Source organism: Mytilus edulis, chromosome 2, assembly GCF_963676685.1.
Source record: "Mytilus edulis chromosome 2, xbMytEdul2.2, whole genome shotgun sequence".
Classification (NCBI taxonomy): domain Eukaryota; kingdom Metazoa; phylum Mollusca; class Bivalvia; order Mytilida; family Mytilidae; genus Mytilus; species Mytilus edulis.
The window spans coordinates 41,730,289-41,751,352 of record NC_092345.1 but is presented as its reverse complement, the minus strand read 5'-3'; the positions used below and the strand labels follow the sequence as shown (position 1 = coordinate 41,751,352).

The window sequence follows — 21,064 nt, the reverse complement described above, 5'->3', positions numbered from 1 at the left end:
AAAAAAGAATAAAATGGGTTAAAATCCTTAACTCCCTTATAAACTCGAAATGACTGTAAAGTATGGTATACAACTAATCATGACTTAAAATCTTAACATGTATGAAAGCTTTCTTTCAAACAGGCTCAGAGAATTTTTTTTTTACAAGATGGCATTGTATTACTATAGTACATAAATGGAGAATGTGTCTCCATGGACACAGATGATGCCCCAGCTTACATACAACATTTAAAAGGGACATAACTCAAGAACGAGAGAAGTACAAAATTGGATAGCGTCACTTCTCTCTTTCTTGAGTTATGTCCTTTTAAAATGTTGTATGTTGCAATTTTTTGATTTATAAAGGGGCATAACTCTAGAAAGGTTAAAGTGAAGCAACCAAAATTCAACTTGATCTGTGTTTTGTGGTAATAAGCATTGTGTATAAGTTTCAAAACATTTAAAAAGTAAAATCAAAATGATAAAGTCAATATAGCTCCTGTAAAATTTATGAAATCATTATGGCAAAATAGTATGGCCTACCAATGCTTTTATAATGATATGATATTTTTTACATGTCTACTACAAATGATTAAAACCAAATAAGAGAGCAGTTTGCCATAACTTCTCCAAGGAGTTACATTCATGTGTTTTTGTGTAAAAAAAAGTGTTACTTGTAACCAAAATTACAAAAGGAAAACTACCTTTAACCTAATAACCTAACGAACAAGCAGACCACAATGCCCCCTTCCATTGATGGGGCATAAACAAATATATCCAAATCCACTGGTTTTAAACAAGGAAATAGTTTAAATCAAGAATCTAGAATCTAGAACCTGTTCCTGCAATGTTGTAAATGTTAAAAAAAATTTTTTTTAAACATTGTTACTTTTTTAAAAGAATTTTTTAATCTAGCTTTCAAAAGTCTTCCATTCTTTCTTTCTAACACCACACAGAGCAACACATACTAACAGAGCTACAGCCATTTGTTTGGGCAGGACAGCAACAACACTCTGTATAACAAAGATCACCTCTGCAAGGCCACATACAGATAAAATAAGACAATATTCATATCATAGACTGCCAAAAAATTTCAATACTTCAGTACTTATCAATAATTAGTGATGGGAAAATGCTACCAAAACAATTTGTGTTGAAATGAGTATTTTCATGAATATTTGTGCTATTTTTCACACACATGTAACAAAAGCATGATAAAAATGGAAAGTGACATTCTGACTGAATTCCTAGATAACTCCTATAGAACACTATACAGAGGTAATCTTTATACGCAGGTTAACATGCTGTATTAAACAATCTAATCTCTAATTATCACAGGAAGATTTGTTACTTCACAAGCAAATGTGGACTTACACTGAATGAATTGGACTTCTGTATAACAGACATTTTCTTGTTTTTACGTGAGGATAGTGGTGTTGAGGTAGATATATCATTTATTTCCCATCTGTCAGCCTACAATGACAAAATCCACAAAACATGCAACATGCATTAGTCTAATGGGAAGAAAATAAATGTGAAGCATAAAAATAAATTGTAATAAATTCACCACACAACATTTTTTTTTACAACATTGATGTAAGTGTTTTAACCTGTAACAAAAATTGTTGATATTAACATTTTCTGTTTAAGCTGCCAGTTCTTTTTTAAATATGAATTTGCAGGGAGTAGGAGACAGGCACCATAATGCACTGTTTCAGAACCTAAAGGGCTGCCATAAGTTTCTTTGTACACTTAAGTGAAACCAGTCTGATTAAAATCAAACATCTTATTTGCTATCGTTTATTTATATATGGCCGGACATATCAGAAAACGGGAGCGCTGACAGGTTTGATTTAATCAGACTGAAGTGAAACTAGCATTAACTCATTGATTGAATTTCCATTGTTTTTTAGGCAGTAAATTAAACCAATCCAGTTTTGGTATATGTTTTTTTTTCTCAAAAACCTGTCTAGAATGCATTAGATTCTGAAACAATGAAGTATAATGCCATTGTAGCTGATATCTGTCAGAAAGTAATTACTTTGTTTTGTTTTTGTTTTGAGTGAAATCAAATTAGACTGTTATATAAATGATCCTTTTAGGATTGTCAGTTTATAACATTTAAATCAAAACATAGTTCATGAATATTTACAAATTAATCGAAAAAATTAAAAAATCTTCTTCCCTGCACCAGTCCCTACTCCCCTTTCATCAAAGTGGATATTTTTTTTGGAAAAGGAGTAACCTAGCTCTGCAATATAAATTCAAAAGGTGCAATGGCAAATAAATGGGTAGATTGAAAAGCCAAGTACAACAGATAAAGCTTTACACAAACCACAATTACAATGTGTATTCTAGTTTATGAAGTCCGAAAGTAAAAAAAAACAAAAAACTAAACTGAGGAGTTTTGATATGAATATGGAGTATGTAAGATGAATCTTTTTTAAACCTTATTTATCACTTTTCCTTTCAAAAGACTTTTGTCTCAACCTTAAGATTGAAATTCTTAAAAACTTTTTGCACCAACCTGGTTTCTTAATAAAATGTATTGTTAAGCATACATGTATGTTAAATTCTGCTATTCTATCTGTTTAACATATTTCAAAAAAAAACTTGTCTTTCTAGGAAGTGAATGTGTACCTTGATTGTTAATGTTAGAATAACACTAAAACAATAAGAACTTTCAAAGTTTTTGAACATAAAATTAAGTTAATGTGATTTAGTATTCCATGTCTTTAAATGAAAGAAAGTGAAAATGATATTGGAAATTTCAATTTTAATAAAAAGTTGTGTTTGCAGTGGTCTTGCAAGATTGCCAGTCATGCATCTCGCTTGTTGTTTGGCTAGCCAATTACAGTAAATGATCTTAAATGGTGATAATTTTCAAAACATTTGGCAACACTAAAGTCAGAATATGGTAAAGGCACATTCAGCATTTTTTACATTTATAAAGGGACATAACTTGAAAACACCTTAAATTTGAAACTTGATCTGAGTTTGGCAGTAATAAGCATTGTGTACAAGTTTAATTTCATTTGGTAGAGGCAAAGTTAAGTTAGAGAACGGGTCCTACATACAGATTAAATAGGGCAAACCTTTAAAATTGTCATATGCTTAGCATCAGGGGAATCAAATATAATGTTTTCTATCCACAATATTTGCTAGAGTGATCACACTAAAATGGCTTGCCTGCTTTACCTATCATGATTAAATTTATGTTAAAATTGTGTAATATGAAGATTTTACTTCAAGTATCATATAACCTTTACATTATCAATGATTGCCATATTCACACAACAAACATACCATATTTAGCCTTTTGTTTATAGTATATGAGAAACAGATCTTGCTGTAAAAATTGAGCATTGACCAATAAACAATTAAAATGAGGTCAATATCAGACGAATCCTGCCAGACATATATGTACACCTAAAAATCATTTTCTACACAAAAAAATAGTTAATAGGTTTAAAATTGTTATTGCTTATAGAATCTAATAGAACCCAAAAAAACGTGGAAACTTAAAATTGACCAATGTACCATGGAAAAGAAAACAAAGTCAGATGAAACCTGCCAGACAAATGGGTACATCTAACAAGCATTCCATTTACCAAATATAGTTGACTTATTGTTTACAGTATCTAAGATACAGATTTGAATTTCGAGACAAGAATTGTAGAATAAATTAAAAAAAATTGTACAAACAGAATAAAATAAAGAAAATTCTTTTCCTTGCTTTTCCTAAAGTATTTCTTGCAATAAAATCAATGGTAAATTCCTTATATATATAAACCAAATTTTTAATAGCGTAATGATTTGATGTGATCTGTTATTTGAAAATATGTCTAAAAATAACTATGCATGATAAAATATAATGTGCCATCAAAAAAATTCAGATGAAAAAATATTTGAATTATGAGTTACTTGAATTAGGTAAAGTTCAACAAGGGGGTCAGATGTTTATAAACAACTGTGGCTATCAATAGGCGGCTTCTAAATGTCATTTACAAAAATCTTGTATTTTCCAACCCTCAAAAAAGTTATTTAGGAAATGTCCAGTAAATTCACACATTTAATGGTTTTTTTTCTTATTTAAAAAAGTTTTTAGCTTGCTTTCAATTAAAAGTATTGAGTAATGAGCACAATTGGTTTAAGATGAGAAACTTCCTGCATGATTTTATTGAAGAAAATTGAAACTGTTTCCCAGTTATTTAAGTTCATTTTAAAGCGGGCATAGTACCATAAAGTTACACATTATTCAAACAGCAGAAAATATCTTTAAAACGAACAGTTGCAACTCTTAGAAATGTGCACGTATTATGACTACATGTACTAATGTGTAGACAGGACCTGATTTAAAGTAAAAGTAGTCATAATATTTTTCTGTTTTTATGAAATATTGTCCAAAACCATGGCAAACCAATTAACGAAGTAAATGATATTATTACTAAATGACAATATAAGCACTATTTATAACCTCATGAATACATTAAAAAATTTGGAGATGACATTACTACATTGATAATCTTGTTTCAATCCATTTATCCTTTTTGAACAATAAAATACATCTAAACTATTAAAAATATTTCAGACATAAAACAAAAAGTCTTGAGATAAAAAATATTTGTTATAGTGATTAACAAAGTGTTTTTGTTGTCCCACTAACATTGACTATAAAAGCTTTTCAGAAAAGGTTTTTAATGCATCATTTTCATACCCCCATTTACTTTGTCACATGAAAAGTTTACCTGAAGTTGGCAATCACTCCAGTCTCTACCTTCGAAAATATCTTTGTTTAAAAAACTCTATTTATTTCACAGGTACAGAGAAGAAACGATGGAAGCCAAGTGATAAACAAATACTAGAATCAGTCAACAACATGGGTCCTTTGTTTGGATCCTGCGTTTCGCTTTTCAATGTTGACATTATTTCTTATTAAATAACTAAACATGCTGAGAAAATGAGTTTAATACCTAACTCCATTCTTCATTCTAATCTTTAGATATTGTGATGAAGTTCTTGTTTAAATCAAAGTGATGGAAATCACTGATGGAAAGATTAGAAGAGTAGTTTGAATTATTTCATATTATGGTATGGTGGGGAAAAATGAACATTTATAAAGCACTATTGCTGAAAATTGCATTTACAGCAGGTCTTAAGAAGGAAACTTGCTTTTCCAGTATAAGGATAAAATGAGCTCAAATTAAATAATATGGGTCTCTTAATTTGCACAATTATATAACTGCAGTTTATATCTTATTGATATTATATTGCCGGTTCTGAACATGTTTTAAAAAAACAAAAAAATGCAAAAATTCTTCTAGTAAATGTTACCAACTATCCTTGTAAGACATAAATCTGGACCAAATGCTTAAAACTTTAAAGTGCCAACAAAAAAAATTGAAAATGTTGTTTTGAGGCATTTTGTAAGTTGAAACAGAGGTTATATGGCATTGAAGATTAAAAGTTGTAGAGTGCCTTTTGATCAATTTTTAAAGTATTTTTCAACACAGGGCATTGAAAATGTACTTTTTCAACGTAAACCAATTAAAAAACTTATTGAAATGTGGATTCTTTCTTGATTGCAAAAATATATATTCACTTCTAATAAAAATTCAAATGACTAAAATAGACATAATGATTGATGGGAAATAAACTAATAAAAAATGGTTTGTAATAGTGAAAAGTTTTAAAATTTTAAAACTGTTTCAAGCCAATTCCTGATTAAAAAAAAGTGTACTTATTTAATTGTTGATAATTACAGACAATTATTGGAAATTTATCAAGTAAATTATAGGCCTTACTTGAATACCTTTTATTTATTCATATTTATATTCATATTTCATTTTTTTTAAGATCTTGTTAATCCATTAATCATTTATCTTTCAAATAATATTTACAGAATCACTTTATGTAATGTTGATCAAAAGTAATTGGCAATAAATAAATCTATCATCCTTATAAATATCAAACATCTAATATACACATTTGAGTATTCAATTATGAGGTCAAATACTTGTGTATTAAGAATTACATGGATATTGAGTGGTCTGTATAATTATGTAAGACTGAGGTTGATAGGTAATGTGGTCAATTTGATTGGCAGTTTAGGAGGTGGGGCATTGTAATTAAAGGTCCACCTTGTCTCTGATTGTTTAGTGATAATGACAGTTGTCAATCATACTAGTTGAATCAATACCCAGTTACCTAATAAAAATGTTTTATAAAAAGCCTGCACATCAACACACCTTAATGACATACATTCTTGAATGAACTGCTCCAATAAAATACCCAGTTTTTTTTCAGTTTATATGTGTATTATGTGCACATACAAAAGAACCATAGGGAACTATATTTCAGTGTGAATACATTTAGTAACAGTAGCTAACCTGTCCTGTTGTTAGGGAGGGTGGTGCCTAAGTAAAGATTTAGAACAAGTTCTAATCTTTCCAAAAAATAAAGAACTTCCAAAATATGTTTTGTAACATTAACAATGCAAATGAACTTTGCAAGTAATATTTTGACTGTTAATGAGTAGATAGGAAATATTGAACATATTATTATGACTACCTCATCTAACTGATTCTGTTCTTGCTTCATTTGTTTTTCTTTCTTTCTATCAATTTTATCTTGTTTCTCTGACTTTCCTTCTTTTTCCTTACTTTTTTCTTCTTTTAAGTTACTTTGGCTCTACAAAAACATTTACAGATTAGGTTAAATAATCACCAAACAGAGCCTTTAAGAAGATCTCACAGATTAATACCATCTCCCCTGCTACCAAAATGTTTCAAAATAAGTGAAGAGTGTGCCCATAGGACACAGATGCCTCGCTTGTAAATATAGATCAAATTCTGCCAAAGAACATAACTTAAGAACAGCTCAAGTGAAACCATCTAAAATGAACTTGATCTGTGAAGGCCATATGGCTACCACTAATTGATAAAATCTAAAAACATTTGGTCTCCAGTGAAGAGCTGTCTCAGTGGCAATCATGCCACATCTTCTTATTTGTATTGTATCTAGCATCAATAGTTAAATTGAGGCTTATTGTATGTATAACATGAACAAATTATCTGCCATTAACTCAATGATATATCTTAATTTTCTGTATGATGACTTTGGTTCTTTAATTCAAATCATGTGTAATTGAATACCTGTACAATACTACTGGTACTGCTGGTAGGTGTTACTGTGACAAGGGTACCAGAACTTGATGTTGACTGACTACTGGTACTGTGTGTATCGAATGGTTTGCTAGCATTAGATTGGGATATGAAGTAGGCTCTATGAGAATGAACTGGGGTCATAGGAACACTTGGCATTGGTGATGATGAAAGTGATGGGTAACGAGTTTGGACTATTCTCTGGCAAGCTGAAATACAAAGATGGCAAATTTATTAATGAAAAATTTGACCTTACATCATAAGTGAATATAGAAATCATGTAACTACAAACCGTGTGCTAGAAGAGGCAAAAAATACAAAATGCTGTACAAATTTGACCAGTTTAATATATTTAATAAAACAAAAATATAACCTGTGAAAATGCTAGACTCCAGACATGGAAGTAAGTGTCTTGCCTGTTTTACTGATAATGATACTGATAATGATTGAATTCCATGGTCAAAGTTTTAGATGAAAGTTTTACTAAAGGTATCATATAAACTTAAACAGTATTTACAACAGAGCAAGCTTTGTTCTATTAAGCATACTCAACTCTTTATTCAATGCAGCAAAAAAACAGGAAGAAGATGTCTGACAGATCTTCATTATACCTGAACCAAAAATATCATCCTTAGAATGTACCAATTTCCTATTTAAATGTTAAGTGAACCATGAAAAATGGGTAGAACTGTAATATGGGTTATAATCTGAAAGGTAATACTGTATCATGACAAAAGGACAAATGTAGACAAGAAAAAATATTATCCCCCTACAAAAAAAAAACATCACTTTAGGCAGGGCATAAAATTAATAGAGTACCATCTTGAAACACTCTTTCAACATTTAAACCATATGTTGCACATGTCTCATAATATGAACATCTTTTAAGGTCATTGGCGAGTTTTCTGGCTCTGGTATCATCTATAACACGGGGATTGCTTTCACTGATGGCATCTGCAAAATACAAAATAATATACTGGATCATCTATATACACACATAACATCATAAGCCATTTATAGATTTATTGAACATTAATGATAAACTTTAAACTTAATATATATATAGTGTCTATTGTTACATCTAATTACATTAATGACAAAAATAAGCTTAAACTGAGATAAAACACAAAGTTTAAACTAGATAGGATTATTCACTCCCAAGTTTTGTTGACATTGGTTCAGTAGTTTCAGAGGAGAAGAACTTTGAAAAAGTTTAAAATACATGCCAATTCATCGAAAAAGCTCACATTGATTTTAAGGTCGGGTGAGAGAAATATAATACATAATCTAATAAGGATACCTTTAAGACTTTTAAGACAGTTCAATTTAATATATATGTGTTGCAATATCAAATGATAATGCATAAATTTTGATTTCAATTATAGTGAGTGACAACATGTGTAATTCAATCAATAAGCCAGGCATGAATTTAATGCATTTCTTCACTTTAATATTCAAGAGCTTTAGAAAAATATCCAGATTCAAGGGATTTATTTCTAAAACAAAATGTATGCACTCAATTAATAAATTGCATGATGACATCTCCTTTTATAACTGCTTTGCTTTTCATATTTTTTCTCTAACTGAAATCAAGTTTATATCTAATTTCATTTTAAAAATCTTATACACAGATCTTTTTAATAAATAAACACCAACATACAGCTGGAAATCAGAAATCAGATGTCAGAAAAAAAATGTGCTTACTATAAATTGCATTTATAGTTGGTTAAATGGACATATAATTTCCTTCAATCTAGTAGCCCAGAATGTTAAAATAAAGTCCAATATGCAGACAGAATACTGTTAGTAACAGTTTTTTTCTTCAACAACTTCATTAGAGGAAGAAGCAATATAGTAGAGACTGTTAGAACTACGTCTTTCCCCATTGAACAAGGAATACTATGAGCAATATTATTGTTTGTTTACAATCTTATCAGATTAATCTTTGTATGTGTACAAATGTCTTTTAATACAAAAACTTGTGATACAAATCTTATAACATAAATCTTGTCCTGTGTAAAGATAAATGCCATCTAAGAATCTCTAGAACAAATAACAATAAAAACAACTTACAATTCCACACAATGAGGCGTCTACTGATTCAGGCATTAAGTATTTCCTGTTGCTGGTTAAAACGTTTTTTTGGAAATGACATGAAAGAACACAGTAACCTTCATACTAAACAGTTGTACTACAAAAACCCCTGGATACATAGATAACTTTATCAATCAGTTAAAAGAATGGTTCAAATTTCACCAGGAATTTAGCTGCCCTCTCATTTTAATGATTACAGTTTTCATGATGCATAATCAAAATTGATTGAAGATTTGACATAAGCATGTCACAGCTTGATACCTATCATTTTATGCAATGCAGATTTTGGAATGTATTTTCGTTTATCTTTTGCTAATCAACATATGATTTCTCCCAACACATGCACAACATTACTTTTTATTCTACAGGATTTAATTCATCTATTTCTCTCTCTGCAATGTGAATCAAATTTGATTTTTTGAGACCTTAACCCTTTCCCTTTCAGGCTAAAAACTTTCACTTATTGAATAAACCCTATCCCAGAGTATTTGCACCCAAGCTGATATAAAGATCTAATGATCTAAGTCTATTAGGAACAGACAAGTGGCCATATTATCTATGGTACAAAGGGAAGGAAGAAATATTCCTTGAAATGTCAATGCATGTAGCTTTCAGCTTTGTTCATCCAGATCAAATCCCTGACACAACTTTCAGTCTAAATAGTGTTCATTAGCTTACAAGGAAAGATTCAATTAATTTCTCATTATAAATTAGTTATTTGGCTCACCAAGGACTAAAGCAATACAGCAACAGAGGGGTGGCATACCAATTCTTGAAGAAATAATCATAAATCCTATGCTGACTTTTGCATGTATTTAGTTTCCTTTTTGAAATTGAATGTAAAGTTAAGTGTATAGTTAAATTTCAGCTTTGCTTGCCAGCATTCACCACTAGAACAGTGAAGGACCCATATTTCATTCATAAGTGGGGGCCCATTAACTGCCTAAGAGGGGGCACACTCCAATTATGCTTCAGTGATTCCCTATATAAGCAACTTTTTTTCTCAGAAAAGGGGTAAATCCAACTCTGTAGAATCTGTGAAGAATAATTGAAACTTTAGTAGTAAAGTCTATAAGAAATGAGAATTTGTTTTAAGTAGAACATCAACCAGCTTGTTTTCTTTTTGAAATAATGTGTAGTGATTTTTTTTACAGTTGAGTGATTTTATCATGCAGACAAAACCTGTGTACAATGATAACCTTATCCGAAGCCTAATCTTTTTCTAAGGCTGTAACACAACACAAATTATATAATTTCAAATAGTGAGTAGAACATAGTGATCTAAGATTAACTCAACAATCTCGTCACTCTGACTTTAAAAATTATAATACTCTGAGTAAGGAAGACATCATGCAGTTATATGACTCTCACCGTGACGCAAGAGAACTTTCTGTCATTGTCCAAGTCTTAGAACAAAGAAAAGTTACAAAAGCTGAAGCAGTACAACATGCAAGTGCTAAGAAAAAGTCTGAAAGACCTTCTAAAGGTCTGGATTATTGACCAGGGGGAAAAAGGCATGGAAGCCCCTAGACGAAACATAAAAATCTCAACGCCTGAAATGTTCCCCTAGGTAAATAAAAGAACAGAATTACACAGTCCCCTGTGTTGCACATATTTCATCTATTCAAGATACAAGGGCAATAACTGGAAAAAACACTTTAATAATTTTTTTTTAATATCTTAAGAGAAATAAAGGCTCCAGAGCAAATGCATTGTGATATCCAAGGGCATAACTCCTTAAAAATATCTGATCAAAACTTATTATGAAGGTTTCAAAGACATTGCTGGTATAAACCTATGATATAAGCTTCATAAAATTCTGGCAAGAATTGAACACATGAGAGCAATAAAATTGCAATTGTCCTTATAATAATTGTTTCAAAGGGCATAATTGATCAGCACTTATATATACTCTTCAAGACATTATAATATAAAAATTCTATATAATTTTCATAAAATTCTAGCAATAGTTATATACATGAGAGCGCTAATAATGCAATTTCCCATATAAAATGTTTTCAAGGGACAAACTCTTTTATGATTAATTGATTGGCACTGACATTTCTCATATAAACTATGATATAAGTCATAACAAGAATGTGTCCCAAGTACACGGATGCCCCATCTGCACTATCATTTTCTGTGTTCAGTGGACTGTGAAAATGGAATAAAATCTCTAATTTGGCAGTAAAATTAGAAAGATCATGACATAGGGAACATGTTTACTAAGTTTCAAGTTGATTGGACTTTAACTTCTTCATTTGTCTATTTTTAGATATGTAAATTGGAAATTTTATTTTTCACAACAGAAAGTGTTATCAATTCTTTTAATGTTGAATGCATTTCATTTCATAAAAAAGAATATTTTATTTATTTTTCAGGGACAATGTATTTGTTAGGGTCGTGGGGAATGAAAAAGCATGAAAAGTCAATTTATTTTTATTCTGCAAACCGGTAAAATTGGGTCAGCGGATCCGTAAACCAACAAATTAAAAAAACCTGGCCTAAGAGTGAAGTGGAATATAAAACCTTATATAGTTTAATGGAAGACTTTTTTTGAGTACATTTTCAAAATATGGCTGGGTCAAGTTAAAGCACACTGAACAACCTGAGTTTGACATCCAAACTACAATTGACAATGTTGACAATCAGACCTTAAATCTTGAGGATTTCAATGATGCCCTGGTTACATGATTAATTGATAGACATTGTATTGGGTGGCTATAATATCACAGTTTTGATGAGACCATCATCAGCAAACTCATGATTGGCACTTTAGTTATCCACTACTATCTATGGACAATGTCAACTCTCCAAATTCAGTTATTTTATTCCTTTTCTCATACAATACTTGTAAAATACCCAAAATAAATCAGTAGTAAAATAAATGTCAATTGGCAATTGGTAACGCTGATGGCAATTGGTAACAATGACTCTTTACTCTGAAATTGACAGCAGACACCATCCAATCAAAACTGGTGTTAAAAGTCTGATTGCATAAGAATAATCTTGTGTAATAAATCCGTCAGTTACTTATAATTACATATATTCACCAAAAATGAGGAATTGTACTCCATTGTAACCTCAAAATGTTGGGTTAGCAAACTTTCTTGGCTAGTAATTTCTATAAGTCACTCACCTAGTTTGGCCAGTGATGAAAACAATCTATATTTTACCCTGAGATGTCATTTCTTTTCAAAAGCTTATAAGACCACTTAAAATTTTATACAATAAATAAACTGCTACCCTGAGGAGCTGGATACTACAGCAGAGGTACAACCTGAACAGTTGGGGCATAAATGGCCACAATATTCAAGCTTGATACAGGTCTGAATTTGGATTGTAATTAAATGTTGGACACATTATAGGTTTCTGACACAGTATAAATGTAATCAAAGAACTTAACATTGGTTATATGATTTGAATTTATATTCTATTTAAGATTTCTTGCATTGGTGCAAAACACTGTGCTGTTGCAAAATAATCTGTTTTCACACTACATACAAAGAAATGAAGAAATAGCAAACTCAATTGTGACCCCTAATTTTTCTTTGGAAAATTGAAAATTTCTTAAATCTTGAGAGAAAAAATATTGTCCCCCCCCCCCCCCCCCAAACTATACCAAACTTCCTTTTGTGGTATTGAACCTATTGATTATATTTCATAGAAATCCATACACTTCAAACTTAAGTTATGTCTGGAAACCAAATGACAAGGACGAACGAAAAAGATGTGTTATAATATTGTAATTATTGTATTTATTTATGTTGGCCTAATTTGTGTTGTATGGCCTGATAGTTGTTTACAGAATAATCTTAGAACTGTGCAGCTTAGAAATCACTGGAACAATTACAGAATGATTGGAACTTTCCAGAATGATCCTAATAAACGATGCCTTATATAAACTTCTACATTTTACTAGAAACTTCCATTGTAACTTTCTAGGATGTTCCAGTATAGATTGTTCTAGAATTTTCCTTGACAATTATATATATACAGACACTAAAGTTAAACACTCACTCTTGGATTTAGACTTAGACATCGATAGACATTAATATTCATAGCATTTGGATTGACATTTTTATTCTGAAAACAACATCATACTGGAATGTGACCGTAATATTCAGATTGGATTCCGAAAGATATCCGGATACAGATAAAGATAAAAGATTGGACTCATATTTTGACAGTTAAGTTGACAGTAATATTTATGTAATACTTCTTGTAAACTTTTGTATAATAAATATTGTTAAACTTTAGTATTGATTTGTGTCTTTTGTTGGCTACAATTTAAAGGTAATTTCTGGCCGTAACAGATGTTAAAGCAATAAACGATCCAAAACATTTTTTGCAGATGTATAAAAAAATATGTTTTAATACAATAACATCTAGAGACCAACAGATTTGATCATGTTAATTCTAGTAGATTGCATGGTGTGAACAACATAACAACATACCTTGAGTGCCAACTAGTATCAAAGGGATTTCTGCAGCATTGCGGTAATGGGCCATTTTGGCAAAATAACTGTACACTGTTTGGAAACTCATCTCATTCTCCAGACTGAACACAAATATCACAGCATCAACCCAGTGTGTAAACTGTAATAAAACAATAACAAAAATAAATGGGAGAATGTATCCATGGGACACAGATGATGCCACTGCTTGCATATAAAGTTATAAAGGGACATAACTCAAGAACTGTAAATGTGATTCTACCCAAATTTGTTCTGGATCTGAGTTTTGTGGTAGTAAGTAAAGTGAATACGTTTCTTGACATTTAAAATCTAAAAACACAGCAATTTTTCCATTTGTAAACAGGAACTACTCTAGAACAGTAAAAATGAAATGATGCCACAAAATTGAAACTTCATCTGTGTTTTGTCGTAATAAGCATTGTGTAACATTTGGTTGAGACAAACTAAAGTAAAGGTTAATTTTTAGGAAAGTGCAGCCTCAGCTATAAATCATGGAGAAAAGCTAACATACTGAAAATAAACTTTGTTGTCGGGTTGGGATCCCGCTAACATGTTTAACCCTGCCACATTATTAATGTATGTGCCTGTCACAAGTCAGGAGCCTGTAATTCAGTGGTTGTCGTTTGTCTATGTGTTACATATTCGTTTGTCGTTCATTTTTTTTATATAAATAAGGCCATTAGTTTTCTCGTTTTAATTGTTTTACATTGTCATATCGGGGCCTTTTATAGTTGACTATGCGATATGGGCTTTGCTCATTGTTGAAGGCCGTACGGTGACCTAAAGTTGTTAATGTCTGTGTCATTTTGGTCTCTTGTGGACAGTTGTCTAATTGGCAATCATACCACATCTTTTTTTTTATATTGACCTTCATTTAGTCACAGGAAACAACATATCTAAATTTGAAAATTGTCAAAGTGTTTTCATGTTAATGAAGGACACTATTTGGCATGCCTGCAGTTCATCCCCAAATCACTAACTGATTTTTCCTTTGTAAATCAGGTTATAAATGTCTAGTTAAAACATAAACTATTGTTGCTTTTATTTGGTTCCAGTTTAATACATACAAAATGCATCTTTTCTCGATATGTCACAGTTTGACGTCGCGAAAATAACATTTTACGTTAGAAACGTCATTACCTCCCCTGTAACTGTATCGTATGCCCTTAAACTTAAATATTGTCCCTACCAAATGTCTTCGAATGACGACGATGACATGGTAGCATTATACAATCCCCGTAAGAAAAAATAAGGAATAAATAACATTCTTTTTTCAAAAAACCTGCCATCCAATCTCAATAACTTTATAGTATTGATTATAATACAAACCTGCATTTCGGGTGATCCTCCTTCATCCCTTATCAAGAGTAGGTAACTCTGACCATCTATGATTACTTCTTTTTTGAAACGACCACCTATCAAAAGATTAATTAATCTGGATTTCAATATTTGCATTGCAACATATAATGAAAGTGATCAAAATCACTGGTGAAAAGATAAGAAGAGTAGTTTATTAGATTTAAATGATGTGGACCAAAAAAACTTAACATGTATTATTACTAATGTAGACAGTTGCATATACTGCAATTCTTAAAAAAGTTAAATGAGAGCACCAAGTTCAGTATTACAGCATTACATGAAATGGATAATTAAATCTAAATACACTTTATGTCACCCAATATAATAAAATCTTTTTTTTTCCTTTTTTTTTTTTCGTTCCCTGCACAGACATGACAGAAGGTGCCAAAATATGTTTGTAAAAATATTTGAGCGGTTTCCCTAAGTAATAATGTAAGTCTTTTGTTTTTGAGTAGCATAAACAAAAGATGGACAAAAATGTCTTCCCCATCATTAGGTGATTGAACTACATCCATCAGTGAATAGTATCAAATGAAATTTAGGAGGTTGTACATATATCTGCCAACAAAAATGACTGACTCAGGTTGATAATGGACTGGTCTGTTTGACTCATATTGTGATGGAATATTCTGGAACCCACCTTCTGGAGATTCTTCTTGCATGTAGGAACCAGTAAGATATCTATGCACCAATGCTGACTTCCCACTATGAACACTGCCTAATATTCCCTGAAAAATGTCATTTATTATTATAGAATAAATTTTCAAGAATTTTAGGTGATTAATCCCATTTTACTTACTTTATCAAATATCCATGAATAACTAGAGGCTCTCAAAAGCCTGTGTCGCTCACCTGTTACTGTATTTACTGATGTCGGCCAACTTGGTTGGTAGGTGGGGTCATTCAACACTTTTTTTAAATAGTTACCCTAGTAATAATTGTGGCCAAGTTTTATTAAATTTGGCCCATAGTTTTAGAAAAGAAGATTTTTGTACACTAAGTTACAAAAATGATGAAAAGTTGTTCAATATTGACTATCAAGGACAATAACTCCTTAAGGGGTTCTCTGACAATTTTGGTCATGTTGACTTATTTGTAGATCTTACTTTGCTGAACATTATTGCTGTTTACAGTTTATCTCTATCTATAATAGTATTTAAGATCATAACCAAAAACTGCAAAATTTCCTTAAAATTATCAATTTTAGGGCAGCAACCCAACAACGGGTTGTAGGATTCATCTGAAAATTTGTGAGGGGATAGATCTTATTATGATGGACATTTAAATCTTGAAAGATTTGCCCTAAATGTCTTAGTTTCAAAGATATAAAGCAAAAACTGCATTTTACCACTATGTTCTTATTTTAGCCATGTCAGCCATTTTGTTTGGTAGGTGGGGTCATCGGACACATTTTTTAAACTATACTAGAACACACCCATGATATCGTGGGTCTGTGGCTGAATTAAAGAATATAACTATGCGTAAGCCTTATTTTAGTATTGGTATTGTCATCTGATAAAGTCATGCCGATTATAAGATGCACAGTTTTCTCTGCTTTCAACATCTTTCTGTTTGAACCCGTCGACCTGGAACTTATCAATTATTGGTATTATCAATTTTATTTGGAAAACAAAAGTCCCTGGAAAGGAGTATTTTTTAATCAACAGCATTGTCCTTAATGAGTTATAATTAAAGTTGAATTCTTTGATTCGCTGTTTTACGTCATTCCGGCTAACAAATTGAAAACTGTACATGCTGTACCTATACGCCTTATTTTAAGTCCAGAATTATATTATTCGTATTGTCATCTTAGAAAGTCATACTGATTAAAATACTACAATCAGGAACAATGTGACAATGATTGAATTTAGTAGTGTCAACCCTGTGATTACGACCCGTGTATATAGCAAAATCCTAAATACAGCGTTTGGTGGTGCGCCTGTCAGATGCGGAACGTACAGATAAGGTAATAGGAAACAGGTGAATATACTATTGGTATCGGTATCGGATTCGACCCGGAACTTCTTAATTATTGGCAATATTAATTTATGTGGGAAATAAAGGGGTCAGGAGTGGTGTAATTTTTAATCAACAGCATTGTACTATATTAGTTAGATATAAAGTTGAATTCTTTGATTCATCGTTTTTATGTGATGACGGCTGATAAATTGGACCTCGTAATTTTAGTATTATAGATACCACAATTATGATTGTGGCCAAGTAAGTTTAAATTTGGCCCAGTAGTTTCAGAGAAGAAGATTTTTGTACAAGTTACAAACTAGAGGCTCTAAAGAGCCTGTGTCGCTCACCTTGGTCTACGTGAATATTAAACAAAGGAAGCAGATGGATTCAAGACAAAATTGTGTTTTGGTGATGGTGATGTGTTTGTACATCTTACTTTACTAAAAAGTCTTGCTGCTTACAATTATCTCTATCTATAATGTTCAACTTGGCCCAGTAGTTTCAGTGGAAAATGTTAATAAAAATTTACAAATTTTATGAAAATTGTTAATAATTGACTAGAAAAGGACAATAACTCCTTAGGGGGTCAATTGACTATTTCGGTCACGTTGACTATTTTGTAAATCTTACTTTGCTGAACATTATTGCTGTTTACAGTTTATCTCTATCTATAATAATATTCACAATAATAACCAAAAAATTTTTTCAAATTTTGCAGTCGTATAAAAACAGCAAAATTTCCTTGAAATTACCGATTCAGGGGCAGCAACCCAACAATGGGTTGTCCGATTCATTTGAAAATTTCAGGGCAGATAGATCTTGACCTGATAAACAATTTTACCCCTATGTTATATTTTTAGCCGTGGCCACCAGACACATTTTTAAAAATAGATACCCCCAAGATGATTGTGGCCAAGTTTGGATTAATTTGTCCCAGTAGTTTCAGAGGAGAAGATTTTTGTAAAAGATAACTAAGATTTACGAAAAATGGTTAAAAATGGACTAAAAAGGGCAATAACTCCTAAAGGGGTGGACTGACAATTTTGGTCATGTTGACTTATTTGTTGGTCTTATATTGCTGAACATTATTGCTGTTTACAGTTTATCTCTATAATAGTATATAAGATAATTAAGTACACGGATGCCCCACTCGCACTATCATTTTCTATGTTTAGTGAACCGTGAAATTGGGGTAAAAACTATAATTTTGCATTTAAATTCGAAAGATCATATCATAGGGAACATGTATACTAAGTTTCAAGTTGATTGGACTTCAACTTCATCAAAAACTACCTTGACCAAAAACTTTGACCTGAAATTTGCACTATCATTTTTCTATGTTCAGTGAACCGTGAAATAGGGGTTAAAACTCTAATTTGGCATTTAAATTAGAAAGACCACATCATAGGGAACATGTATACTAAGTTTCAAGTTGTTTGGACTTCAACTTCATCAAAAACTACCTTGACCAAAAACTTTAACCTGAAATTTGCACTATCATTTTCTATGTTCAGTGAACCGTGAAATTGGGGTTAAAACTCTAATTTGGCATTTAAATTAGAAAGATCATATCATAGGGAACATGTATACTAAGTTTCAAGTTGATTGGACTTCAACTTCATCAAAAACTACCTTGACCAAAAACTTTAACCTGAAATTTGCACTATCATTTTTCTATGTTCAGTGAACCGTGAAATTGGGGTTAAAACTCTAATTTGGCATTAAAATTAGAAAGACCACATCATAGGGAACATGTATACTAAGTTTCAAGTTGATTGGACTTCAACTTCATCAAAAACTACCTTGAACAAAAACTTTAACCTGAAATTTGCACTATCATTTTCTATGTTCAGTGAACCGTGAAATTGGGGTTAAAACTCTAATTTGGCATTTAAATTAGAAAGATCTTATCATAGGGAACATGTATACTAAGTTTCAAGTTGATTGGACTTCAACTTCATCAAAATCTACCTTGACCAAAAACTTTAACCTGAACGGACGGACGGAAGGACGGTACGACGGACGGACGGACCCAGACCAGAAAACATAATGCCCCTCTACTATTGTAGGTGGGGCATAAAAACAGCAAAATTTCCTTAAAATTACCAATTCAGGGGCAGCAACCCAACAACAGGTGGTCCAATTCGTCTGAAAATTTTAAGCCAGATAGATCTTGACCTGATCAACAATTTTACCCCATGTCAGATTTGCTCTAAATGCTTTGGTTTTAAAGATATACTGTGAAAGTACTTTTATTCGTGGGGTACCAATTTTTCGTGGTTTTAGTGGATGACTATATCCACGAATTTTAAGTGTCCAACAAAATAAAACAACCATTGTCCAAATTAAGACATGGAAAGATCCCCATCGGAAGTTTGACTACTGATATGATCTAGAGAATATATTGAATAATGCCAAATCTGAAAATACTTCAAAAGCAGTCACAGAACTACAACTGCATGCAGGATTATACCCATTTAATCTTTAATAACCTAAACTGTACAAATTTTGATCTTTTAATTTTCATAAAAAATATTTTTGATCAATGAAAGTCGTTTCTGGTATTGATATGCTAGCATGATAAAGTGTTCATTTTATATCCTCATAGTTCTTGTTCATATGGGAATTAATAATTTCATGTTGGGCTTGATTTTGATAAGAATTATTTGACAATTCAAGATACGTTTATAGCATTTGTTTATGTTACTGTTTCTTTAGGTGACATGTTTATGGCCTAATTAACACCTTTGATGGTCTTTAATCTGTTGATCACTTTATCATGGGTTAATTAGGATTATCACTACGATTTATACATTTACACGGGTGACCAGGGCTTTCCATTGAAGCCGGTAGCCGGCAGAAATCCGCCGTTTGCGGTGGCTTCAAGTGCCGGCTACTTCACTGACAAAAATATAAATTCAAAAAGAAAATAATATCTTTTTCAAATGTTTACAGGCAGCCGAGAGACGTATTTTCGCAAAGTCGCGGTCACGATAAACAAGAATGAAAAGTCAGTGTTTACCTTGGGCTAAATATAGTTCACATGAATTCAGGTCACTGATTGGTTGTCTATTTAAAGTCAGAATGCATTGTTTCTTTTCAAAGAAAACAAGAGAGACGTTCCGGTGGTCATTGAATGATAACAATAGAGACGTTCCGAAGGTCATTAACTCGTTGGCTTTTTTTACTTTTAAAACGTGAAGACAATCAGATAGGATGACAATCTTATGTTATGGAATAATATCAGTCAAATTAAAGAAAGTGTAGTAGATCATATTGTTCAGAATCTGGAAAACAGTATCTTTTGAAGTTCATTTTTCAAAGCCCACGTGGTGTTCAGAGAATCAAGGTCAAAAACGAAAGTAGAATATTGTCGACTCGACCTCAAATAAATAACATTTCCAAATGATTTATGTATCCCACTTATTGAACAGTTTACAAAAAAAAAGAAAAAATCAGAGGATATATTAATTTTCTGTCAATGCTTGAAAAATAATTGTATAATTTTAGTTGCGCGTACCAGTCTTTAGAGAGAAAAGGGGGGGGGGTCATTTGTTTACAAATGCACGTAGTTCTGCAAAATAAATCGATCAAGATTTTTAACAAACCGGATTATTATATAAATAAATCTCTTTTAAAAGTAAATGAATTTTAAGCATAAATAAATGAAAATAAAAAACTATAACATAAAAAAAAAAATTCTTTGAGATTTTTTTTTTCTTTAATTTCATACATAAAAAATGGTCATTTGAAAGATGAATTTAGGTGCCAGGAGATTGCGAGAATGCAGGATTTTGCTCTATTTATGGCAGAGCTTCTGGGGGCCTTGAGCGGCCCCCAAACCCCCTGTCGTAAGGCACCAAGCTTACAGCTTGGTGGACGTCCGGCTTCGCCGAACGCATGTTACAGCCGCCTATAATTTTAATTCAGCCTTCTACTTCAATTTCAGTGGAAAGCCCTGCGGGTCAATGTTTACTTTGCAATTTCCTTCAATCCAGACTATTTGTAACCTTCGTTTCTAAATGATTA

At 31.6% G+C, this 21,064-nt stretch overlaps 2 protein-coding genes across 26 annotated transcripts in view; one reads left to right on the top strand and one right to left on the bottom strand.

Moving 5' to 3' along the window:
* The window catches only part of LOC139510198 (costars family protein ABRACL-like), a 90,229-nt gene that overhangs the window by 42,476 nt on the left and 26,689 nt on the right, over nt 1–21,064 (top strand). The window lies entirely within an intron of this gene.
* The window catches only part of LOC139510184 (centaurin-gamma-1A-like), a 72,954-nt gene that overhangs the window by 31,754 nt on the left and 20,136 nt on the right, over nt 1–21,064 (bottom strand). For 15 of the 25 annotated variants that reach the window (XM_071296613.1, XM_071296603.1, XM_071296609.1 and 12 more), the window contains exons 3-9: nt 15,714–15,801; nt 15,044–15,129; nt 13,694–13,835; nt 7,962–8,096; nt 7,134–7,351; nt 6,550–6,669; nt 1,354–1,452 (exon numbers count right to left, since the gene is read on the bottom strand). In XM_071296613.1, coding sequence (XP_071152714.1) covers nt 1,354–1,452; nt 6,550–6,669; nt 7,134–7,351; nt 7,962–8,096; nt 13,694–13,835; nt 15,044–15,129; nt 15,714–15,801 — 888 coding nt within the window. The remainder of the gene's footprint in view (nt 1–1,353; nt 1,453–6,549; nt 6,670–7,133; nt 7,352–7,961; nt 8,097–13,693; nt 13,836–15,043; nt 15,130–15,713; nt 15,802–21,064) is intronic. The other 10 variants (XM_071296612.1, XM_071296619.1, XM_071296615.1 and 7 more) reach the window with 1 other exon arrangement.